The sequence below is a fragment of the Callithrix jacchus genome, chromosome 13 (assembly GCF_049354715.1).
Source record: "Callithrix jacchus isolate 240 chromosome 13, calJac240_pri, whole genome shotgun sequence".
NCBI lineage: Eukaryota > Metazoa > Chordata > Mammalia > Primates > Cebidae > Callithrix > Callithrix jacchus.
Window position 1 is genome coordinate 48726605 of NC_133514.1, and position 26719 is coordinate 48753323.

A 26719-nucleotide genomic window follows, 5' to 3' on the forward strand; every position below is an offset into this window, starting at 1 on the left:
AACATGGTGAAACCCTGTCTCTACTAAAAATACAAAAATTCGGCCGGGCGCGGTAACTCATGCCTGTAATCCCAGTACTTTGGGAGACCGAGGCAGCTGGATCACGAGGTCAAGAGATCAAGGCCATCCTGGTCAACATGGTGAAACCCTGTCTCTACTAAAAATACAAAAAATCAGCTGGGCATGGTGGCGCGTGCCTGTAATCCCAGCTACTCAGGAGGCTGAGGCAGGAGAATTGCCTGAACCCAGGAGGCGGAGGTTGCGGTGAGCCGAGATTGCGCCATTGCACTCCAGCCTGGGTAACAAAAGCAAAACTCCATCTCAAAAAAAAAAAATACAAAAATTATTTGGGTGTGGTAGCAAACACCTGTAGTCCCAGCTACTCGGGAGGCCTGAGATAGGAGAACTGCTTGAACCCAGGAGGCAGAAGCTGCAGTGAGCCGAGATCATGCCACTGCACTCCAGCCTGGGTGACAGAGTGAGACTCCATCTCAAAAAAAAAAATCTTAAGCTATTATGTCAAAACCAGTATGATTCCACAGGTGTTCCATATTTCAAACTTACATATTCTATTATGAGTAAAAGAAACGACACTGAACATACTTTCTGCTTTTCAGGAACATCCTCAAGTGCTATTTTCCTCTTATTTTGAGTGCCATCTCCAGTAGAAGATTCATCTTTTGGAATACCCTCAGTTTCTCTTTTTCTTTTCTCTGAATTGTCTTCATCATCACCATAATCTTTCTTCTCTGGGACAATTTCGGAATCAAGTTTTCTCCTCTTGGATGGAGTGTCTTCCCCACAACTAGAACTTTCCTTTACAAAATCATCTTCAAACACTTTTCTCTTTCTTGCTGTGTCTACTTGCCCACAGACAGGAGTCTTTTCAGAAAGCCCAGTCCCAGAAGCTGTTGTGTTTTCATTAACACTGAACGAAGACTCTGTTTCAGAATTTGCTGATGCTTTAGCCTGTTCAAGAGACATCTTTTCATATTCCTCTGCTTTTGTAGAATTCGCCATTATGATTACTTGAAATGATGGTGTAACTTCATGAACCAAAACTGGAATGGCAAAAAAAAAAAATTATACTACTTGTAAACACTAATGCTAAGACTTTAAAACAATTTTAACTAGAATTTGACCAACTAGGAGTTTTGTTTTAAAAATCTCATTGTAGAGAGAATATTAAAAAATGTTAATCGATATGTATGAATTTCTGAATATGGTAGTACTAATTATAATCCCTCCAAAGTTCTACAATCTTACTCATAAAAGTCACTGTTGGCATTAAAGCTGACAAATGAAGTGGAGATACACATGCACTAGTTCCCTTTCTGTTCTGATCCTTACCCTATAACCCTGGTTCCCAAACTGCATGGTTGGCACCATAACAAACAGGCACCAAAGGACCTAACATGTGGAAGATAACCACAGAAACTACCAGGTTTAAGTACAGCACAGTTCCAATGACATAGGTTTTACATAGATTGTACTACATACCTTTCAGTGACTTTGTGAAGCTCAGACTTTGGTATCACAGAAATTCAAGGAGAAACAGGAAATGAGGTTGGTGGTGCCTAATCTGATTTCAAGGCTTGAAGTCGTACAGTACCCAATAGGTTCACACATCCTGTTAGCAAGGAATTGTGACTAATCAAGAATAAAACACAAACATTACCTTCTCCCCCAATTTATGTGTATTAATTTTTTAATAGACAGAAAGTTGTTAGAACATAAATACTTTTAAATTCTTTGGGGGTAAACAACTTAATAAATAGAACTGTTATATTTATTTTGGCTTATGGACACTAAAAGCAGCAAGAACAGAAAAAGTTTGGGATTCTACAGCAAGAACTTCTGAAACCATATTTCATAATGGGTGTCCCAAATAGGTTGAAAGTGGAGAGAAGAAATGGCTTTAGAAAAGTTTCAGGACTCAGCAAGCAGTTTGATGTCCATTAAGTCTCTTTCAAATATGTTCTTGGACCTACATAAGTGGGAAAGAGAGAAATAACTGAACTATCTATTGGGCAAGAATCATGGTGGTTCATTTATTAAGTCATTCAACAAATTTACTGACCTTCTACTACAGAGAAGCTCAATATAAATTATATTTTCAAGATGTTTATAGCGTATATACCACTATTAAAATGTTAAACTTTTGGCCAGGTGAAGTGGCTCACACCTATAATCCCAACACTTTGGCAGGGCGAGGTGGGCAGATCACGAGGTCAGGAGTTCAAAACCAGCCTGGCCAACACAGTGAAACCCAATCTCTACTAAAAATACAAAAAATTAGCCAGACATGATGGCGGGCACCTATAATCCCAGCTACTCAGGAGACTGAGGCAGGAAAATCACTTGAATCTGAGAGGCAGAGGTTGCAGTGAGCACAGATTGGGTGACAGCGTGAGACTCTGTCTTTAAAAAAAAAAAAAGTTAAGCTTTTGCTGGGCACAGTGGCTCACACTTGTAATCCCATCACTTTGGGGGGCCAAGGTGGGCAGACTGCTTGAGCTCTGGAGTTTGAGACCAGTCTGGGCAACATGGCAAAACCCCATCTCTACAAAAAATAGCTGGGCATGGTAGAACACGCCTTAGTCTCAGTTACTCAGGAGGCTGAAGGAGGAGGATCACCTGAGCCCAGGAAGTCCAGGCTTCGGTGAGCCGTGATTGTGCCACTGCACTCCAGCCTAGGCAACAAAGTGAGAACCCACATAAAAACAACAACAACAAAAAAAACAAAGCTTTGTCATGAAGGAAGTATTTGTGCTTAAAAAAAAAAAAAGCCTTCAGAATAAAGAAAAACAATAAAGTAAGTTGCTTAAAGGAATGGGTAACAAGTCACTATGAATGGGTAAGGGTTTCAAGGGTTACGAGCTTTCACTACCCACCATTTGAGGTAACAAAATACCAAGAGGTGCCAAATAGAACTGAATCAGAGAAGAACAACAAAAACAAATCAGAAAAGTAATTTTCAGAATAACTACTTAAAAAACATTATCTAGAAAAACCAGCTACCGCCTTATCAAATTCCTATTTCTCCTTCTCTGCCATTGATTTCCTAATACAAACTGGCTTTAAATTCAATTAAAGCGATGTGATTTACCTTTAGCTATCATTATTAACTAAACAGTATTGAGATTTAAGCATGAATTTTACTTATATCATCTACTTTTATGGTATCACAGATGTGACATCATAAAAACATAATCAATTAGATCAGAAGAAATGAATGACACAGCATTCCAGATGACCACAAAAATGAGTACGAATGTTTAAAACCAAGCATCACGTTTATAGCCAATTCATTTTCATCAAAGGTGCCAAGAACGTACATGGGGAAAAGACAGTCTCTTCAAGAAATGGTGCTGGGAAATCCAGACCAGTATCTCTCACCATATGAAAAAATCAAATCAAAATGAATTACAAACTTAAATTTAATACCCAAAACTATGAACTACTTGCAAAACAGTGTGGAAATGCTTCAAGACACTGGTCTGGGCGAAGATTTTCATGGTAAGACCTCAAAAGCACAGGCAACAAAAGCAAAAATTGACAAATGGGATTATATCAAGCTAAAAACTTCTGCACAGTGAAGGAAGCAACAGAGTGAAGAGATAATCTACAGTATGAGAGAAAATATCTGCAAAACCATTCATCTGATAGTGGATTCACAACCAGAATACAGAAGAAACTCAACTCAATAGCAGAAAAAAAGAAACAATCCTACTACAAATGGGAAAAAGATCTGAATGATATGACATACAGGCCAGGCATGGTGGCTCATGCCTGTAATCCCAGCACTTTGGGAGGCTGAGGCAGGTGGATCACATGGTCAGGAGTTTGAGACCAACCTGACCAACATGGTGAGACCTCGTCTCTACTAAAAATACAAAAGTTAACCAGGCGTGGTGGCACATGCCTGTAATCTCAGATACTCAGGAGGCTGAGGAAGGAGAATTGCTCGAAACCAGGAGGCAGAGGTTGCAGTGAGTGGAGATCACACCACTGCACTCCAGCCTGGGCAACAGACTGAGACTCCATCTCAAAAAAAAAAAAAAAAGCTAACAGGTATATATTTTAAAAAATGCTCACAAGCACTAATATCAGGGAAATGCAAGTCAAAACCACAATGTGATACCATCTAATCTCAGTTAAAATGACTTTTATCAGAAAGATTTTTAAAAAATGGATGCTGAGACGGGCACAGTGTCTCACGCCTATAATACCAGCAATTCGGGAGGCTGAGATGGGCAGATCAATTGAGGTCAGGAGTTTGAAACCAGCCTGACCAACCTGGTGAAACCCCATCTCTACTAAAAATACAAAAATTAGCTGTGCGTCGTGGTCTGTGCTTGTAATCCCAGCAACTTAGGGGGCTGAGGCATGAGAATAGCTTGAACCTGGGAGGTGGAGTTTGTAGTGAGCCCAGATCAAGCCACTGCACTCCAGCCTGGACAACAGAGAGAGACTCTCTCTCAAAAAAACAAAGGGAAAAAAAAGGATGCTGGTGCGGATGCAGAAGAGGGGGAACACTTGTACAGTGTTAGTGGTAATGTAAATTAGCACAATCATTAATTTACATACTGGAAAAAGTATGGAGGTTCTTCAAAAAGCTATAAATAGAACTACTGTTATTTAGATGAGTTTCTTCTATATTCTGGTTGTTAATCCCCTGCGAGATGAATAGTTTTGCAAATTTGGGTACAAATCCAAAAGAAGGGAAATCAGTATATCTAAGAAACATCTGCAGTCTCAAGTTTATTCACAGTAGTCAAGATATGGAATCAACCTAAGTGTCCATCAACAAATTAATAAAGAAAAGGTGGCATATATACACAATGGAATATTAATCAGTCATTAAAAAGAATGAAATCCTGTCATTTGCAACGACATGGATGGAACTGGAGATCATTACGTTAAATGAAATAAGCCAGGTACATGAAGACAATACCATGTTGTCACTTATGTGGAAGCTAATAATGCGGACCTGATGATAGTAGAGAGGGGATTGGTGATTACCACAGACTGGGAAGTGTAGCAGGAAGAGGAAGATGAAGAAGATAAATTGGTTAATGGGTACAAAAACCCCAGAAGGAATAACATCTAGTGCCTGATAGCACAGTCAGGTGGACGTAGTTAACAGTAATTTATTGTATAGTTCAAAATACCTACAAGAAAAAATGGAATGTTCCCAACATAAAGAAAAAAATAAATGTTTGAGATGACAAATATCCTAATTGCCCTGATTTGGTCATTACAAATTGTATGCATGTAACAAAGTATCATCTCTATCCCCCAAATATCTGCAACTGCTATGTATCAATTTAACAACTGGGGGAAAAAACCCAAACCAAACTCAAAGTGAAATAATTAAAATACTCCAAAGGGAAGAGAGCTATCCCTCAGAATCCTCGAGGAGAAACCATTGAGAGGTGGTCGACTGACATCGATGGATATGCGATAAATAACCACATGGACATTTCGACGTGCCACAGTCACACCGCCGAAGCAAGCTATGTCCCTGCGTCATTTCAGTTCCTCAGGGTACGACAGAGCAGGCCGCCAGGGCCACCAGGATAAAGCTCAAGCAGGATAAGCCCTAAGCCCCGACCCGCCCGCTTGACTCAACCTCTAGTACCGGGCCTGAGAAGCGCGCAGAGGCGATAAAGAACTTCTCCAGCCAAGTTCACCCCCTCCGTCATTCGCGCGGCCTCTTACTCAACCTCTAGTTCACGTTTCCGAGGCGCAGCTCAAGACAAACCTGTGGACTCTCCACCCTTCCCCAGCACAGCCCTGGGCACGAGCTGGAGCAGCTCTTCGGACTTATTTTCCCACCCCGGGCTCGCTTGGTCTGTAGGATCAACAGCGCCCAACCACCCCAAAGAGTTCCCATTTTGCTTGGGACTGAGGGCACAAGGAAACAAACCCACGCGGCAGGTACTGAAGCACAGGGCTAAAGTGAAGTGACCCCATGTCAGGAGTGTGAGTGCCGCTTCCTCCTCCTCCACGGCTGCGGAGGGGTAAACACAAAGAAATGAAGGGCCGGCGTTCCAGCGGCCACACTCACCAGCACAGCCAAACGCGATTCTGTTTGCGGAAACGGCGGCTCGAGCCACGCGTGTCTTGTTACGTCACCTCCGGGAGTGCGAGCGTCACGTGGCGCCTTTCTGGCTAGAGTGCCCCGACGCACGTCCTCCGCGCTGGAACTACGAGTCCCGACGTGCCGCGCGCGGCAGGCAGAAGCTGCGCTGAGCGGGCGCGGGTGGTGGCGAGCACGTTGCTAGTGGGCGCGGTGGCGGGGCCGGGGGCGGTAGGGGGCGAGAGTCCGCCTGAGCCCCGCGGGTTCCGGCGCCTGGACCCACGCTCTGCCGGGTTGCTCTGCTGAGTGACACCACCGTGGCATCCAAGGAGCTGTTGTTCTCTAGCTTGCGCAGTGGGAAGCGGCGGCGGCGGCGGCCTCAGCGTCCTAAGAGGTAGCATGGGCCCCAGACCTCTGTGGGACAGCGGGAGGGGTCTAGAGGGCACCTTCAACCTGGGCGTGTGTCGGAGAGCTGACTCGCGGCGCTAACCTGGCAATTGCTCCGCGTGCGCCGCTCCTCGAGCTGTGGCGGTGTCCGCCCGCCAGACTAGGGTGGTCCTCAATGCCGACCCCACCGCCCGCGGCGGCCTAGAGAGGTCACTCCCGCCCATCCGGGTGGAGCCTGTGTCCTGGCTAATCTTGCTTTGGGACTGTTTTTCAGCCTCCTCCGCTGTAACCCTTCACCGTCTTCTCTTCCTTTTCTCTGGAGCCAGTTGAAGGGGGACCTGAAGTGCCCGGGGTCGGAGTGGTTTTAAAAATTAGTCATTTCTTACGAGGGACTGGTACATCGGTCCTTACCGCTGTATTTGGGAAGCCACAAGAGACCATTCCTGTTAGATTCTGAGAAAAGGGGCAATCTATACCTGTTTTTGAAAAATACGTAACGGTGCATTTGGCTGAACTTTGACATGGTGTGGTTTAGGGGAGACAACAGACTTTTTTTTTGGCCATCACCTCAGATTTCTACTGGGAAGTGAAAGTGCCTACTGTACTGAAACTCGAAAGCTTCATAGTTGAGGACTTTTAACTTGAGATTAGGGCCAAAACTACCTGTGGATAGATTATTGATGCGTGTACTTACTAATGTCGTGTCTCAACACGTCCCCACCTTAAGGGTGTAAAACAGTGATCAGATTTACAATCCGTCTTGAATTACTCTTTGCTAAAATTGATCCCTTTAAAACAGCTTTGACAATGTGCTTTACCAGCCTGCCTTCTTGTCAGTAGTCACAGGTATACTAATGAATAGACCTGGCTTGGGGGAAGTCAGCATTTGCAGCATGTACTTTCCAATCTGGTCACTTGTAAATTGTGGGCGTTAGCCCATGTGAGGTTGTTGACCCCTTACAAACTTTGAACCAAGAATGAGGCCCATTTTTCACAAATAAGGATGAGCCATCAATTTCAGATGACTGCTTGCGTTTATTATTATATGAAATGAGCTAGGTTGAGAGTTAATCTCATTTCATGAATATTGACAACTGCAAAGGAGTAGGTATTAGAGATCGAATCCATTATACACATATTCGAGCGTTAGAACCAGGCAATTAGGTTCCCTGGTTCTGATGGTTAAGTTTCTTGAGATAATTGCTATTGTAGTTTTACAGAAAATGAGTGTAATTTTGACTTTTAAAAACATGTTGTCATTAGATTAAAAGCCTCTTAACTACGTGTTTATGAAAACGCCATGGGATTGTGCATGTGATATATAGATATTATATTTTCAGTTTTTATAAAACACTAGAAGTCATGTAAATTCTGTTGAGAATAGAGGAAGGTTTCTTGAAAGTAGTTAGTGTAAGAAGTAAATGAGCCAGATAAAAATAATTTAAAAGTTACCATTGGTGTTATTTTTTCCCCATTATTATTACCTGAGTAATCTCTGGTTTTCTGGACATTAACATAATAGTAGCTAATACTTTAGTACCTTCTGTGTATTCTGTATGTGTGTCAAGCTTAGTACTTCATTTGTACTCGTTTAATACTTTCTTTCTTTTTTTTTTTTTCTTTTTTTGAGATGGAGTGTCGCTCTGTTGCCCAGGCTGGAGTGCAATGGTGTGGTCTCAGCTCACTGCAACCTCCACTTCCTTGGCGTGTGTCAACCCTGGGGTTGAAGCAATTCTCCTTCCTCAGTCTCCTGAGTGTCTGGGAATACAGGTGCAAACCACCACGCCTGGCTAATTTTTGTATTTTTAGTAGAGACCAGGTTTCACCAGGTTGGTCAAACTGGTCTCTAACTCCTGACCGTGTGATCTGCCCACCTCCCAAAGTGCTGGGATTACAGGCATGAGCCACCGCTCAGGTCTTACTTCTTATGAGTGTTTTGTTTTACAGAAGAGGGTTAAGTAACTTGGCCAAGATGATGCAGATTTTAAGTAGTGGAATCAGGATTTGGATTCAGGCAGTCTGGCTGATTGGCCAGACTCTGCTAATAATGAAACAGTGCCGGCTAGAAGGTCATACTCAGAACTGGAAATTGTCTAGCAAATTCTAGATTTTCAGAAAGTGTTTTTTTTTTTTTTTTTTTTTTTTTTGAGACGGAGTTTTGCTCTTGTTACCCAGGCTGGAGTGCAATGGCACGATCTTGGCTCACTGCAACCTCCGCCTCCTGGGTTCAGGCAATTCTCCTGCCTCAGCCTCCTGAGTAGCTGGGATTACAGGCATGCGCCACCATGCCCAGCTAATTTTTTTTTTTTTTTGTATTTTTAGTAGAGACAGGGTTTCACCATGTTGACCAGGATGGTCTCGATCTCTTGACCTTGGGATCCTACTGCCTCGGCCTCCCAAAGTGCTGGGATTACAGGCTTGAGCCACCTCCCCCGTCCCAGAAAGTGTTTTGATACTTCTTAATGCCTGGATTATCATGTCCAGAGATAGAATAGTTAGATAAGGATTATATTGCTGGAAGGTGAGCTCCACCAACACAAGGAAAGGACATGCAGGATTTATTTCAATCCATTTGTAAGAAGTGAGAGCACATCTCTTAGAGGTATAATTTTAAAGTGTGATTTCTGTTGTAGAATTGAAGATAATACTTTTGAAACATAAAGATTGTTTTGAAAATGTAGATACAATGTTGTAGTTTCCTAAGATAATATGTTGCGAAGGCAGGCAAGAGAGGTGTTTCATGGAAACTTTGTTTCTCTAAATAGTTTTGGAGGAAGGACTTCCTCTGTTCCACTTAGGAGAGTATTCCTGCTGAAATTTCATTGTCTTTCTGGAGCAAATAAAATATTCTTGTTTAAAGGGTTGTTCTTTCAGTTAAAAATAAGATTTTGTTGAGAAATCCAGAAGTGTGCTGTGTGTGATGATTAGTTTTATTATGTCAGTTTACCTATTTAATCAAATCTAATCTGCGTGATGCTGTGATAATATTCTGAAGATGTGGTTAACATCTATAATCAGTTGACCTGAACTAAAGAATATTACCCTAAATAATGTGGATGGGCCTCATTCAATCAATAGAAGGCTGAAAGAGCCAAAACTGAGGTGTCCTGAAGAAGACAGTATTTTCCTCAAGGCTACAGCATCAATCCCTGCCTGAGTTTGCTGTCTGTAGATCTACCCTACACATTTTGAAGTTGCTAGCTTCCACAATTGTGTGAGCCAGTTCCTTAAAATACCAATATCTCAGTATCTGTCTACATGTAGTTGTAGATATTTTTATTTTTATCTACATCTATATTTTTTTCCTATCAGTTCTGTATATCTGGAGAGCCCTGACTGATTCAAATTTGGGTGCTGAGATTGGGTCTAGTGAGCAGAATCTTAAGGATGAGTTTTCTGAATTGATTATAGTGTTTCTGGAATTGGTTTTCTAACATGATCAGATTTAAAGGCAATAATGAGTATTCCCAGTAGAAAAGAGGACTCTGATAGTCCATAGTGTGATATGGTAATAGAGATATGCACAAGATCACTATTGGAAACTCCCACTCATGCTTACAGACAACAAGATTCAGAGCAATCAGATATTTGGTACCTTAGAACATTTAAATCAAATCAGTGAGTATAATCTTGGCTGGTTGCTCTTAATTGTGCTGGATGAAGTGAGAAAAGAAAAGGATGATCCCAGTTACTGGGGAGACTAAGGCAGGAGAATCACTTGAACCCAGGAGATGGAGGTTGCAGTGAGCTGAGATCACACCACTGCGCTCACTCCAACCTGGATGATAGAGTGAAACTGTCTCAAAAGAAAGAAAGAAAAGAAGGGTGGGCTTCAGATTCCCAATTGAAGCTCCAAAAAAGTGACCTGAAAGTTTCTGTGTCTACCCTAAAACCCATTATCTCCTGTAGTTGCAGAGCTGAGGTTGGTGAAAACCAAACCCAGAGTCTCGTCCTGTAGGTGGCTGAATTACAGTGCAAACTGAATTCCCTTCCTCACCTTGGTCTGCTGTTAAAATGAGGGCATTGATTGGGAAAGAATGGGATCCTCAGATTTGGAATAGGGCCATATGGGAACATCCTGATGAAGCTGGGGATGTTGAACTCATAAATTTTTTTTTTTTTTTTTTGCCAGTAGAAGCAATTCTTTCACTTTTGAGGAGGTTAACCCTGCTTTGCCTGGTGAACCTGTAATAGCCTCCCCTTGAGGTAGCTACCTTGCAAGACATTGCTGGTTCTCCTCAGGTGTCCATGAAGAGTTCTGGGATTGCTCTTCTCTGCAGATCTGAGATCGCAGTATGAGCTGCTGCCACTGACTGGGGTCCTTAACTGCAGCAGGGATGGTTGGATCCCGGATGGCAGGGACCAGTGATACCAAAGACTAAGTGGGCGTGTTGCCATCATGGGGTACAGTGGAGTCAAAGCAACAGTCTGAACAGTCTGACTCAAGAGTCGTACAGCATTGGGTAGGTAGTCATGGGTCTGTAGAAGAGAATTTGATGGGCAGTCTACTGAATTCTGAAGTAATCTGTATAAGCAGAAGAGTTACAGGTCAAGTGAATGGAAGCCTTACTTGAATTACCAAAAGAAAGAGTTATGGTCCCTCAATCAATTCCAAGATTTGAGTCATTTTACAGTCCTAGAACTCCTTGAATGAGGGGAGGCTGGATCCTTTTGAGGAAAGACCCCATTGTACTGCCAAGAATTTATACTGTTAATTTTTTTCCCCAACTTTTCCCAAAAGGACCTATGGTTTATCAGGGTAAGTGTGCATTGGAGAAAAAGAAATAATCGGATTTCTCATGGATTACTGAACACTTATCTCTGAACTGACACTAATTCCAGGACACTCAAAGTGTCAGTAGGGGCTTGTTGAGGTTAGGTGGTCAATGGAAGTTTAACCCAGGTCCTCCTCACAGTGGGTCCCCACATTCATCTTGTGGTTACTTCCCCAGTTCCAGAATGAATAACTGGTATAGACATACTCAACAACTGGCAGAATCCCTGCACTGGTTCCTGACCTGTGGAGTGAGGGCTATTGCGGTAGGAAAGGCCAAGTAGAAGCCACTAGAGCTGCCTCTTCCTGGAATAATAGTAAGCCAAAATCAATACCACATTTCCGGAGGAATTGCAGAGATTAGTGCACTTAAGGATGCAGGGATGGTGATTCTTGACATATTCCCATTCAACTCTCCCATTTGGCCTGTGCAGAAAACAAATTGATCTTGGAACATGACAGTGAATTATCATAAACTTAACTGAGTGTGACTAATTGCAGCTTTTGTTCCAGATGTCATTTCATTGCTTGAGAACCTATCCCCAGTAGCTGGCATGCAGTTTTGATCTGCTAAATGTTTTTCTTAGTAAGTATCTATTAGTAAAGATCACCAAAAGCACTTTTCCTTTCTTTTCTTTTCTTTTTTTTTGAGACAGAGTATCACTCTGTCACCTAGGCTGGAGTGCAGTGGCGCGATCTCACTGCAACCTCCGCCTCCCAGGTTCAAGCAATTCTCCTGCCTCAGCCTCCTGAGTAGCTGGGATTACAGGCGTACACCACCACACCCAGCTAATTTTTCTATTTTTAGTAGAGATGGGGTTTCACCATGTTGGTCAGGCTGGTCTTAAACCCTTAGCCTCATGATCTGCCAGCCTCAGCCTCCCAAAGTGCTGGGATTACAGGTGTGAGCCACCATGCCTGGTCAGGCAGTGTTCTTTCAACTGACAAAGCCAGAAATACACCTTCACTGTCCTACCTTGGGGATATCAACTCTCCAACTCTGTGTTGTAATTTAGATCATAGGGATCTTGTTATGAGTTGAATTATGTCTTCTAGAAACTCATATATTGGAATCCTAACCCTCAGTACCTCAGGATATGACCTTATTTGGGAATAGGGTAGTTACAAATGTAATTAGATAAGATGAGGTCATACTGGAGTAGGCTGGGCCCCTAATCCAGCACGACTGGTGTTCTTAAAAAAGGAGAAATTTGAACACAGATATTCACACAGGGAGAATGCCATGTGAAATTGAAGTAGAGGAACACCGAGAAATGTCAAACATTTTCAGTAAACCATCAGGAGCAAGCGAGGAGGCATGAAATTCTTCCTCACTGCCCCTGAAGGAACCAACCTGACACCTTGATCTTGGACTTCTAATCCCAGAGCTGGAGACAGTACATTTCTGTTGCGTAAGCTCTTCAGTTTGTGGTTCTCTATTACAGCAGCTGCAGCAAACAAATAGAGACCCCGATCGCCCTTCCCTTCCACAGGACATCATAGTGGCCCATCACATTGATGACATTATGCTGATTGGACCTGGTGGGCAAGAAGGAACAACTACTCTAGACTTACTGGTAAGACATTTGTGTGTCAGAGTGGGAAATAATTCCAACAAATATTTAGGGCCTTCCACCTCAGTGAAATGTCCAGGGGTCCACTGGTGTGGTGTAGGGCATGTTACCACCTACAACAAAAAGAGAGAAGCAAGATCTAGTGGTCCTCTTTGGATTTTGGAAGTGACAAATTACTCATTTGGGTGTGCTATTTCAGCTTGTTTACTGAGTGACTTGAAATGCTGCTACTTTTGAGTGGATCCCAGAACAAAAGGCAACTCTGCAACAGATCCAGGCTGTTGTGCAAATTGCTCTGCCACTCAGGCCATATGACCCAGCAGAGCTTATGGTGCTTGAAATGTCAGAGGCAGATTGAAATGCTATATGAAACCTTTGGCAGGCCCTATAGGAGAAAATTATATAGTGTAGATCCTTAGGATTTTGGAGCAAAGCTTTTCCAACCTTTGCAGGTAACCGCTCTTGTATTAAGAAACAGCTTTTGGGCTTGCTACTGGGCTTAGTAGAAACTGTACACTTAACCATGGGCCACCAAGTCATGCAACTGACTAAAAAAATGACTGGAGTATTTCAGCAGTTAAGAGCAGAAGCTGATGGCATGTGTTCAAATCCTGGTTATGTTATATTTCCTAACTGTGTCATCCTTGAGTAAATGACCAAAATTTGTGTTTTAATTTTCTCACGGAGTGATTTTGTAGAATAAATGAGATGATACAGTGCTTAGCCCAGAACCTGCTCATTTTTAGCTTCTCTTAATACAACTGAAACTGCTAATACAGTGTCATGTGAAGTCATTAGTCCATGTCTTTAAGTGTGATTGTAGAATTTTTTTGTCTTGGTACAGCAGAAAAAATAGAGTGATTTTTTTGAATTCATGTAAACCAGAGCAGAAGTTTGAAATAGTGAACAGTCTTGTAGGCATTATGTGCTTTCAAGTTCTGAGTTTATTACTTCTGAGAATTAACCATGGTAGCAGTGGTCTACAACTTCTGTGGGTGAAAGGGTAGCTGGGCTTTAAGCATGTGCAGCAGTGGACAAAGAATGGAGGTGAGGGAAGAAGCATCAGAGATTAGGAAGGGGTACTCCCGGAGAAAGAGGAGGTGGGTGGTTCAGATTTTGTGATGCCAATGGCAAGATGAATCCTTTTGGAAAGTCTCATTGATAACCAAAAATTATTTTCAAGGCAGACTTCAAAATTAGGGCTTCCCCATTTTTACCTACTTCTTCTACATTGCCTTTGTAACTTATTGGACTTGATAAATTGAATTAAAATAGTATTTTATTTGGAGTCCTTGATTTTTTAACCTAAGCATGGATTATAGTAACTCTTCCTTGCTATTCGAAATACTGAAATTCTTGTTATAGTTTGAGCTGCTAAGTAATTTGAGTCATTTGTTAAAATTAGAAGAATTAGATAAACAGTGATGGGCTTGCAATGTAGTGTTTGCCAAATGAATGTCATCTATAATGTTAAGAAAAGGTTTATTTGTATGGCACACCATGTAAAATAAAGCAGACCTATTTCAAGTTCTAAATGCAAGTTTTTATTTTTCTTGCCATATTCATCACTGTAAATGCAAGATTTTAAAAAGACATATTTTAAAATTGGACCCAGAATACAAGTGCTCTCTTTATTACAACATGGCTTCTGGTACTCTGATGATCAAATCACATTTTCTGAAATATATTTGATAACAGTAAACACTGACAAAACTAGTTAACCCCACAGAGAAGGTTACGAGTATTTTTCACCAAAGCCAAGGTGAAACAGATGCTATTGCAGTTTACTTGGTATAAAATATATGTATAATTTCTCATATGTCCTTTTTTGATTTAACAAACATAGGCATTATTTTCTTTATCAAGTAAATTCCTATTGCTGAGCATGCTTTAGTTAGTAACAATAAATTTGTGTTAAACCTGATTTTTCAGTGTAGGAGATAGAAATGAAATTTATAGGTAGGCTCTCAATCCTTTATTTTCAGGGAAAAGACAATTTATACACATGAGCAATTTGTGGAGATGTGGGAAATCCATTAGTCTAGCAGTTCTTTTCTCTCTCTCTCTCCCTCCCCCACACACATCTCTTTTTTCCCCCCAGTAATCCAGGAACAAGTTATGAACTATTACATGTCCTTGCATTCCTTATCTGTAAACATAAAGGATGGTACTAAGGGGCCTCTCAGTTTTCTTTCAAGTCTAGACAACTGTGACTAAACCTAAGGTTGCCCTTTTATACAGTTGTACTCAGGGTCTGTATAGCCTGCCATTTTTGTAGTCCCTGTAACAAAGACTTTGAGAAGATGAAAATAATCCTGACTCATGCCATGGTTGGGAAGATTTCCAAAGGAGAGTAGGCTTGTGTTTTCCATTGCTGTGTAACAGATTACCCCCAAATTTAGCAGCTTAACACAGGTTTATTATCTCAGCTTTTCTGGGTCAGGAATATGGGCACATCTTAGCTGGTTTGCTGCTTAGCATCTCAAAGTGTCAGTCAGGCTACAATCTCATCTGGAGATTCAACTATGGAAGAATCTTTTTGCAAACTCATTCCGGTTGTAGGCAGAGTTCATCTTTTGGCCTACATGAGTGAGGGTGCCATCTTGTTCCTGTTGACTGGTGGCCTCCCTCAGGAACTAGAGGCTGTTCCCTGTATGCGTCCCTGTCCATAGGCAGTTCATTATATGGCGCTCTGTTTCCTCGAGGCCAGCAGGAGGGAGACTCTTTCTCCAGTCTGCTGAGATGGAGTCCTTTCTATCTTTTCTACTGTTTAGTGCTTAGAAGTAAGTGACAGGTTCCACCCACACTCAAGGGGAGAAGATTCTACAATGATGTAGCTCACTAGGGTTCACCTTGGGTTGTGTCCCAAGACTATTTCTGCATTGACATTGTGGCATGCCTGTACATTATTGTGCTTATTTAACAAAGAAATCTATGACATTACTTTTTTTTCTCCCTCTTTTCAAAATTAAGGTGCTTTCTGATTGCCTAGATTTCAACTAAATGCAAGTTCAATTTTTAATTGCTTTGGGATTTTTGGTTTCAGGCTTTAACGGGAGAAGAAAATCTCCATTGAAACCTCCTTCTGCTCTTTTAAGCACCCAGAAGGGAGGAAGAGTGCTGATCTGACAAGCCAGGCTCCAGGACAGGAATAGTCATGTGTGGCTTAACAATGGGGATGCATTCTGAGAAATGCATCATTAGGCAGTGTTATCATTGTGTGAACATCACAGAGTGTATTTACACAAACCTAGATAGTAGAGCCTCCTACACACCTAAGCTATATGGTATAGCCTGTTGTCCCAGGCTACAAACGTATATGGCATGTAATTGTACTGAATAGTGTAGCAGTTGTAGCACAGTGGTAAGTACTTGTGTATCCAAACATAGAAAACATATAGAAAAATATGGTATTATAATCTTATGGGACTGTCACCATATATGCAGTGTGTCATTGATGGAAATGTCATTATGGGGCACATGACTGTATATGGTTTTGTTTTCTAGTGACTGGAGTCTTGTAAATATACAAAAGCTTTTCATGGGAATAAAAGCTTTAGTTCCTTTTCTTTTGGTTCTGATGAGTGATTTTCTTGCCATTGGAGTGATATGTTGGGATTCTAATTGGGTGTTGGGTTGGGAATGAAAGAGTGGAGTAAGGGCTGGAAAGATCTCATTATTGTCTGGCTTAGTTTACTACAGTTGTGCATTGACACAGACACATTGTATGTGATTGACAAGTATTAGTTCTTATAAGAAGAAGGCATTGGACCTTTGAAAAGAGATAAGGTGTGCAATAAGAGAGTTGGAAGTAAATGGAGTAGGGAAGTTAGTAGGTATGAGTTTAAGTTGAGATCAGTCGGCATGGTTTATTTTCTTATCCAGCTTACACACAGGTGTCAGATTGGATTTGACACAATTAGGGTTCAGCCAAACTAATGTGATAAAGACAGAGCAGCCTAGATTTGGGGGTATATGCAGAGAGTAATTATGAATGATAGACTTACTTTTGTGGACTGAATGTTTGTCCCTCCCAAAATTCCTGTCTTGAAGCCCTAATCCCCAGTGTGATGGTATTAGGATGTGGAGCCTTTGGAGGGTAACTAGGTGATATGGTTAGGCTTTGTGTCCCCACCCAAATCTCATCCTGAATTATAATCCTCATAATCCCCATGTGTCAAGGGAGAGACCAGGTGGAGGTAATTGAATTATGGGGGCAGTTTCTCCTGTGCTGATCTCATGGTAGTGAGTTCTCATGAGCTCTGATGTTTTATAAGGAGCTCTTTCCCCTTTCACTAAGCACTTCCTGCTACCTTGTGAAGAGGTGCCTTGCTTTCCCTTTGCCTTCTGCCATGATTGAAGTTTCCTGGGGCCTCCCCTAGCCATGCTGAACTCTGAGTCAATTAGACTCTTAAATCAGCTTTGTCCTAACACAGGCTGGCTCCCTGTGTTAGCTCATTCTCACACTGCTATAAAAATACTACCTGAGACAGGGTAATTTATAAACAAAAGGGAGTTAATGAGTCACAGTTTGGCATGGCTAGAGAGGCCTCAGGAAACTTACAGTGGAAGGCAAAGGGGAAGCGGGCACTTTCTTCACAAGGCAGCAGGAGGCGGCGAGAGGGCGCAGGGGAAACTGCCATTTTAAAAACCATCAGATCTTCTTGAGAATTCCCTGTCACAAGATAAGCAAGAGGGAAACCACCCCCCGATCCAGTTGCTCCCACCAGGTCCCTTGCTCAACATGTAGGGATTACAATTTGCAATGATATTTGAGTGGGGACACAGAGCCAAATCATGTCACTTCATTCAAGGTTGCAGCATGGCTGCTAGAACCCCCAGAATCTGTATGCTGTGTTCCTTTCTCACCCCCAGTTTAGAAGAGAGAATTAGGTCCCCAAACCATAAAATATAAGTTCTCCTCAAAATTCTTGGACTCCCATGAGTCACATGCCCACCCCTGGACCAACAGTCAGCCAGCCACACAATGCTATGAGCCCTATTCTTTTATCAGGATCCATCATTGAAGCTGAGGGGTGGGTAGACAGCTACCTGAGCAGAACAGGGCCTCTGATGAGAGAACAGGGGAGTGGTTGCTTAGTAGGCAGCCAACACTTTCCCTTACCTTGTCTAACCAGTAATTTAATTAACTGTTTTATCTATTGTAGGGTTTTTTTTGTAACTATAGAAAATTTTACAGTGGAAGTATTTCTGTATACTATGAAGCCATGTCCAATACAGTAGCCGTCAGCCACTTGTTACTTTTGTAACTTAAAGTGATTAAAATAAAGTTGAAAAATTAGTACTCATGCTTGCTTCAGCAGCACATATACTAAAATTGGAACTAAAAATTAGTGCTTAAGTCACACTAGTTACATTTCCGGTATTGTGTAGGCAACTGTATGTAGTGGCTACCTTGTTGAACAGCACAGATATAGAACATTTTTATCATTTCAGAAAGATCTGTTGAATAGAACTGCACTAAATTGTTTCAAGTAAAGTTTTTGTGTAAGCATTGAGCCACAGTAGAAACAAGGATAGCACCTACTTTACGAGGTTTTCATCTTATGTTGGGGATTATAGGATCTGAAATTTAGCCAAAATGGGAAACAGGAATTTATTTATATTGAGGTGATTGAATATAATGTTTGATACCATTTAGGACTCAAAAATATCAGAGCTGTTTTATAAAATATTCTTTTTTTCCATTAAGAATGTACAAATTATTTTTGTTATGTAGTAACTCTATGAAACTTGATGACACCTTGAAGTCCAGAATATGGAAAATGTAATGAGAACAACTTTATGTGGAGGTAGCATACCCATGATAATGATTCTCACTGTACAATGAAAGTGACTGCCCAGTTTGTCATTGTAGTAGAGTAGGCAAAACTTTTCATGGAATATAGACGACTGTGTATTAGTGCAACCGTGGATAAGCTTGATATAACCTGTCTCCACTATTTTGAGGCTGTATCTATCCAACCAGATTTAGGGGTAAAGAATTGTTGTATTAAGTACCTTAAAAATAGTTACGCACCCCCGTAGTCTCAGCTAGTGTGGAAGCGGGAGGATCGCTTGAGCCCAGGAGTTCTGGGCTGTAGTATGCACTGCTGATCAGGTGTCTGCATGAAGTTTGGTATCAATATGGTGACCTCCCTGGAGCAGAGGACCACCAGAGTACCTAAAGAGAGGTGAACTAGCCCAATCCAGAAAGTGAGCAGGTCAAAACTTTCATCTGATCAGTAGGGGGATCATATCTGTGAATAGCCACTGTACTCCAGCTTGGGCAAAATAGCAAGACGCTATCTAAAAAAATAAAAATAAATATTAAAAAATATATATTTATATGTATGAGGTTTTATATATATGTTACTAGTTTATTGGAGATGTGTGTGTATCTATATACATGTATATATATATACATGTACAAGAAATTCCTAGGAGTATTACTAGATTATTGGAGATAGAATATATTGGTTATTGGAGTTGTATGTCTGTGTGTGTGTGTGTGTATATATATGTATACATATATATATACATGTGTGGGTGTATAACAAATAGCCAGTATGTTATATCTCCAATATACATGTATACATATATACACACACATATCTTTAATAACCAATATATTATGTCTCCAGTAACCTAGTAATACTACTAGGAATTTCTCGAAGAACTTAAAATATAGACAAAAATGTTATGTATGAGGATACTCTTTATAGTACATTAAAACTCTGGACAATCTAAGTTTCTAAGAGTAAGAGAATGACTAAGTCAGTTACGGGGTATTATATCCCCCAAGATGATGAACTGTTTCATTTTTTGTTTTTTGATTTTGTTTTTTTTTTTTAATTTTTTATTGGATTTTAGGTTTTGGGGTACATGAGCAGAGCATGCAAGACAGTTGCGTAGGTACACACATGGCAGTGTGCTTTACTTTCCTTTTCCCCTTCACCCACATTTGGTATTTCTCCCCAGGCTATCCCTCCCCACCTCCCCCTCCCACTGGCCCTCCCCTTTTCCCCCCAATAGACCCCGGTGTTTAGTACTCCCCTTTCTGTGTCCATGTGTTCTCATTTTTCATCACCCGCCTATGAGTGAGAATATGCGGTGTTTCAGTTTCTGTTCTTGTGTCAGTTTGCTGAGGATGATGTTCTCCAGATTCATCCATGTCCCTACAAACGACTCAAACTCATCATTTCTGATTGCTGCATAATATTCCATGGTGTATATGTGCCACATTTTTCCAATCCAGTCTATTATCAATGGGCATTTGGGTTGATTCCAGGTCTTTGCTATTGTAAACAGTGCTGCAATGAACGTTCATGTACATGTGTCCTTATAGTAGAACGATTTATAGTCTTTTTGGATATATACCCAGTAATGGGATTGCTGGGTCAAATGGAATTTCTATTTCTAAGGCCTTGAGGAATCGCCACACCGTCTTCCACAATGGTTGAACTAATTTACACTCCCACCAACAGTGTAAAAGTGTTCCTTTTTCTCCACATCCTCTCCAGCATCTGTTGTCTCCAGATTTTTTAATGATCGCCATTCTAACTGGCGTGAGATGGTATCTCAATGTGGTTTTGATTTGCATCTCTCTGATGACCAGTGACGATGAGCATTTTTTCATATGATTGTTGGCCTCATATATGTCTTCTTTCGTAAAGTATCTGTTCATATCCTTTGCCCACTTTTGAATGGGCTTGTTTGTTTTTTTCCTATAAATCTGTTTGAGTTCTTTGTAAATTCTGGATATGAGCCCTTTGTCAGATGGGTAAACTGCAAACATTTTTTCCCATTCTGTTGGTTGCCGATCCACTCTAGTGACTGTTTCTTTTGCCGTGCAGAAGCTGTGGAGTTTCATTAGGTCCCATTTGTCTATTTTGGCTTTTGTTGCCAATGCTTTTGGTGTTTTGTTCATGAAGTCCTTGCCTACTCCTATGTCCTGGATAGTTTTGCCTAGATTTCCTTCTAGGGTTTTTATCGTGCCAGGCCTTATGTTTAAGTCTTTAATCCTTCTGGAGTTAATTTTAGTGTGAGGTGTCAGGAAGGGGTCCAGTTTCTGCTTTCTGCACATGGCTAGCCAGTTTTCCCAACACCATTTGTTAAACAGGGAATCCTTTCCCCATTGCTTGTTTTTGTCAGGTTTATCAAAGATTGTATAGTTGTAGATATGTTGTGTTGCCTCCGGTGCCTCTGTTTTGTTCCATTGGTCTGTATCTCTGTTTTGGTACCAGTACCATGCTGTTTTGATTACTGTAGCCTTGTAGTATAGTTTGAAATCCAGTAGTGTGATGCCCCCCGCTGTGTTCTTTTTTCTTAGAATTGACTTGGCTATGCGGGCTCTCTTTGGGTTCCATATGAAGTTCATGGTGGTTTTTTCCAGTTCTGTGAAGAAAGTCAATGGTAGCTTGATGGGAATAGCATTGATTCTGTAAATTACTTTGGGCAGTATAGCCATTTTCACGATATTAATTCTTCCTAACCATGAACGTGGAATGTTTCTTCATCTGTTTGTGTCCTCTCTGATTTCGTTGAGGAGTGGTTTGTAGTTCTCCTTGAAGAGGTCCCTTACGTTCCTTGTGAGTTGTATTCCAAGGTATTTTATTCTTTTTGTAGCAATTGTGAATGGCAGTTCGTTCTTGATTTGGCTTTCTTTAAGTCTGTTATTGATGTAGACGAATACTTGTGATTTTTGCACATTGATTTTATATCCTGAGACTTTGCTGAAGTTGCTTATCAGTTTCAGGAGTTTTTGGGCTGAGGCGATGGGGTCTTCTAGGTATACTATCATGTCGTCTGCAAATAGAGACAATTTGGCTTCCACCTTTCCTATTTGAATACCCTTTATTCCTTTTTCTTGCCTGATTGCTGTGGCTAGAACTTCCAGTACTATATTGAATAGGAGTGGTGAAAGAGGGCATCCTTGTCTAGTGCCAGATTTCAAAGGGAATGCTTCCAGTTTTTGCCCATTCAGTATGATATTGGCTGTTGGTTTGTCATAAATAGCTTTTATTACTTTGAGATACGTTCCATCGATACCAAGTTTATTGAGGGTTTTTAGCATAAAGGGCTGTTGAATTTTGTCAAATGCCTTCTCTGCGTCAATTGAGATAATCATGTGGTTTTTGTTTTGGGTTCTGTTTATGTGGTGAATTACATTTATAGACTTGCGTATGTTGAACCAGCCTTGCATCCCCGGGATGAATCCTACTTGATCGTGATGAATAAGTTTTTTGATTTGCTGTTGCAATCGGCTTGCCAATATTTTATTGAAGATTTTTGCATGTATGTTCATCATGGATATTGGCCTGAAGTTTTCTTTTCTTGTTGGGTCTCTGCCGGGTCTTGGTATCAGAATGATGTTGGTCTCGTAAAATGATTTGGGAAGGATTCCCTCTTTTTGGATTATTTGGTATAGTTTTAGAAGGAATGGTACCAGCTCCTCTTTGTGTGTCTGGTAGAATTCGGCTGTGAACCCGTCTGGACCTGGGCTTTTTTTGAGTGGTAGGCTCTTAATTGCTGCCTCGACTTCTGCCCTTGTTATTGGTCTATTCATAGTTTCAGCTTCCTCCTGGTTTAGGCTTGGGAGGTCACAGGAGTCCAAGAATTTATCCATTTCTTCCAGGTTTACTAGTTTATGTGCATAGAGTTGTTTGTAATATTCTCTGATGATGGTTTGAATTTCTGTGGAATCTGTGGTGATTTCCCCTTTATCATTTTTTATTGCATCTATTTGGTTGTTCTCTCTTTTCTTTTTAATCAATCTGACTAGTGGTCTGTCTATTTTGTTGATCTTCTAAAAAACCAGCTCTTGGATTTATTGATTTTTTGAAGGGTTTTTCATGTCTCAATCTCCTTCAGTTCAGCTCTGATCTTAGTTATGTCTTGTCTTCTGCTGGGTTTTGAGTTTTTTTGATCTTGCTCCTCTAGCTCTTTCAATTTTGACGATAGGGTGTCAATTTTGGATCTCTCCATTCTCCTCATATGGGCACTTATTGCTATATACTTTCCTCTAGAGACTGCTTTAAATGTGTCCCAGAGGTTCTGGCATGTTGTGTCTTCATTCTCATTTCTGTCTTCTTTATTTCTGTCTTCATCAATGTTTACCCAGTCAACATTCAAGAGCCAGTTGTTCAGTTTCCATGAAGCTGTGCGATTCTGGGTTGGTTTCTGTATTCTGAGTTCTAACTTGATTGCACTATGGTCTGAGAGGCTGTTTGTTATGATTTCAGTTGTTTTGCATTTGTTGAGCAGTACTTTACTTTCAATTATGTGGTCAATTTTAGAGTAGGTGTGATGTGGTACTGAGAAGAATGTGTATTCTGTGGATTTGGGGTGCAGAGTTCTGTAAATGTCTATCAGGTTTTCTTGCTCCAGGTCTGAGTTCAAGCCCTGGATATCCTTGTTGATTTTCTGTCTGGTTGATCTGTCTAATATTGACAGTGGAGTGTTAAAGTCTCCCACTATTATTCTGTGGGAGTCTAAGTCTCTTTGTAAGTTATTAAGAACTTGCCTTATGTATCTGGGTGCTCCTGCATTGGGTCCATATATGTTCAGGATCATTAGCTCTTCTTGTTGTATCGATCCTTTTACCATTATGTAATGGCCTTCTTTGTCTCTTTTGATCTTTGTTGCTTTAAAGTCTATTTTATCAGAGATGAGAATTGCAACTCCTGCTTTTTTTTGCTCCCCATTTGCTTGGTAAATCTTCCTCCATCCCTTTATTTTGAGCCTTTGTGTGTCCTTGCCTGTGAGATGGGTTTCCTGGATACAGCACACTGATGGGTTTTGGAGTTTTATCCAATTTGTCAGTCTGTGTCTTTTGATTGGTACATTTAGTCCATTTACATTTAGGGTTAATATTGTTATGTGTGAATGTGATACTGCCATTTTGATGAGTGGCTGTTTTGCCTGTTAGTTGTTGTAGATTCTTCATTATGTTGATGCTCTTTAGCATTTAGTGTGATTTTGGAATGGCTGGTACTGGTTGTTCCTTTCTGTTCCTTTCTATGTGTAGTGCCTCTTTTAGGAGCTCTTGTAAAGCAGGCCTGGTGGTGACAAAATCTCTGAGTACTTGCTTGTTTGCAAAGGATTTTATTTTTCCTTCACTTCTGAAGCTCAGTTTAGCTGGATATGAAATTCTGGGTTGAAAGTTCTTTTTTTTAAGAATATGGAATATTGGCCCCCACTCTCTTCTGGCTTGTAGTGTTTCTGCTGAGAGATCTGCTGTGAGTCTGATGGGCTTCCCTTTGTGGGTGACCCAACCTTTCTCTCTGGCTGCCCTTAGTATTTTCTCCTTTATTTCAACCTTGTTGAATCTGACTATTATGTGCCTTGGGGTTGCTCTTCTTGGGGAATATCTTTGTGGTGTTCTCTGTATTTCCTGCATTTGAGTGTTGGCCTGTCTTGCTAGGTGGGGGAAATTTTTCTGGATGATGTCCTGAAGAGTATTTTCCAGCTTGGATTCATTCTCTTCGTCTTCTTCTGGTACACCTATCAAACGTAGGTTAGGTCTTTTCACATAGTCCCACATTTCTTGGAGACTTTGTTCATTCCTTTTTGCGCTTTTTTCTCTAATCTTGGTTTCTCGTTTTATTTCATTTAGTTGATCTTCGACTTCAGATATTCTTTCTTCTGCTTGGTCAATTTGGCTATTGAAACTTGTGCATGCTTCGCGAAGTTCTCGTATTGTGTTTTTCAGCTCCTTTAATTCATTCATATTCCTCTCTAAGTTATCCATTCTTGTTATCATTTCCCCATATCTTTTTTCAAGTTCCTTATTTTCTTTGCATTGATTTAATACATGTTCTTTTAGCTCACAAAAGTTTCTCATTATCCACCTTCTGAAGTCTAATTCCGTCATTTTGTCACAGTCATTCTCCGTCCAGCTTTGTTCCCTTGCTGGTGAGGAGTTTTGGTCCTTTCTAGGAGGCAAGGTGTTCTGGTTTCGGGTGTTTTCCTCCTTTTTTCGCTGGTTTCTTCCCATCTTTGTGGATTTATCCGCTTGTCATCTGCGTAGATGCTGACTTTTCGATTGGGTCTCTCTCCGCGGATTCAACAAGAGCTCCAATCCTCAGAATACTGCACCTCAGATCATGGCTTTCTTAATAAATTTAGATGACTTCAGATTAGTCCCCAGAAGCTATAAGGAAGCACTTCATCCAAGAACTCACCTCGGCTTTCTGTTGAAACTTCTCTCTGTAGCTCAAATGTCGAACTGTTTCTTATCCAGATGTTCAGACTCTCATTTTTGGTGACTCTTTAATGTTGTATGCATAAGCTAATGGTAAAGAATGCAAAATTACATGTAATAAAGAAAGCAATAACCCAGGATCTAAATTAAGTTCATGCTGTTTAGTTCTCAGCTGAGTCCTGTGTTCAAATTCCAAGGTCAATGAAGACTGAACAGTTAGTTAATTGTTTGGAGCAAATTTGTCTCTGAAGTAAAATATAGTTTCAGAAGCAACTGAGTTCATTTTATCCTTCTTGCTGTATATTAACTTTTCTTTACTCCTGCTTTCATTATCTCACTCCCCTGCTCAAAACTTCAGTTACTCCTTAGGAATTAAAAAATACTCTACAATTCTAGCCTCATTTCTTATTACCCTGAAAAGGCCCATCTTTACATATTGACACTCTATGCCTTTTCAAGTAGCATTTCCACTTTAACCTAGAATGACTTTCCATCTTCTCCAGTGCTCTTAAGCTTTTCTTTCAAAGGTATCCTGCAGCCTTCAGCTGACCACTGTAGTTCAGTTAGCCTTTTCTTTTTTCCCCCCAATGCACAGTATGTTTATAAACTTAAAACTCATGTTTGACATGTCTCCTATCTGGGAATATTTAATTGCCCATTTATAACTAGATTGTAAACTGCTTAAGCGCAGTGAAAACATATTATACTGATTTGTTCTAGGTGCTAAAAGGGTTACAGTTCTGTCTAATGTCCACCCTTTGGTAGTGGGGTCAGTGAAAGGTTCCACTGTTAAATTCTTTTATAACTGTTTTACGTTCGTAGATTTTAGGTACTCTGGAGATATAGAAGAAAATCCCCTGGTTTTACCTCTAGTGGAGTTATAATTCAGTTGAAAAAACTAAGAGTTAAATTTCCTGGAGTAATGTTGAACAATTGGGAGATGCTTTGTAAATATTTCAGGCCAGGTGCTGTGGTATGCTACGCGAGAAGTAGAGGCAGGAGGATTGCTTGAGTCAGGATTTGGTGGTTACGGTGAGCTATGATCATGCCACTGCACTCCAGTCTAAGTGACAGAGCAAGATCCTGTCTCCAAACGTGGATGTGTGCATGTGTGTTTTATAGTGTATGTTTGTGTGTTTTATAGTGAAGTACCTCCTGCTACTAACCACTGAAGCAGTGAGGGGCTCTGGCAGTTGGAGATGAAATGACTGTAGAGGAATCGTTGCCCTTTCACTGTGATGATAGGGAAGAGGTGGAACTGCTTCCTCTGTCCTCACACATCGGTAGTCTTGTGCTTACTCACCAGGTGTTACCTTCAGAAACTGCAAATATATTTGTGTTAATTCACGTTTAAATTTATTCGGGATTATGTACATAGATGTACACATAGGGTGATTTAAGTATTGGTGTGAATTTTAAGAAGTACTTTGAAGGTTAAAAGGTTTTAAATCAGTAGTAAGGAAGGTGGAGAAGAATATCATGCTAACTTGGACAAAAGGTCATAAAGGATGATAGTGGCAGAACATCAAATCTTATCTCAGGCAGGGATATTTTATGTTATATTGTTAAGTTATGTTGAATTAATTTATCATTAACATACAAACATACATTGTAGACTTAGGCAAGAACAGCAAAAGTTAATTTATGCTTTAAGGAAAAGTTAATGGTTTTAACATCAAAAAAGTTAAATTTTT

General features: G+C 40.7%; 2 protein-coding genes across 12 annotated transcripts in view; one reads left to right on the forward strand and one right to left on the reverse strand.

Annotated features, from left to right (window-relative positions):
- Positions 1-6110, reverse strand: part of RNMT (RNA guanine-7 methyltransferase) — a 39655-nt gene extending 33545 nt beyond the window's left edge. Inside the window, exons 1-3 of one of the 4 annotated variants that reach the window (XM_008979435.5) lie at positions 6074-6110; positions 1501-1630; positions 604-1061 (exon numbers count right to left, since the gene is read on the reverse strand). In XM_008979435.5, the coding sequence (XP_008977683.1) occupies positions 604-1020 (417 nt within the window). In that variant the 5' untranslated portion in view covers positions 1021-1061; positions 1501-1630; positions 6074-6110. Of the gene's footprint in view, positions 1-603; positions 1062-1500; positions 1651-5932 lie in introns of all 4 variants that reach the window. The other 3 variants (XM_017963836.4, XM_035270477.3, XM_035270478.3) reach the window with 3 other exon arrangements.
- Positions 6111-6244: 134 nt separating this feature from the next.
- Positions 6245-26719, forward strand: part of MIMS1 (mitochondrial inner membrane scaffold 1) — a 59593-nt gene continuing 39118 nt past the window's right edge. For 2 of the 8 annotated variants that reach the window (XM_078347674.1, XM_008979437.4), the window contains exons 1-3: positions 6245-6479; positions 11760-11832; positions 12692-12823. The gene's annotated coding sequence lies outside the window, so the exon portion shown is untranslated. The remainder of the gene's footprint in view (positions 6480-11759; positions 11833-12691; positions 12824-26719) is intronic. The other 6 variants (XM_035270482.3, XM_035270480.3, XM_078347676.1 and 3 more) reach the window with 3 other exon arrangements.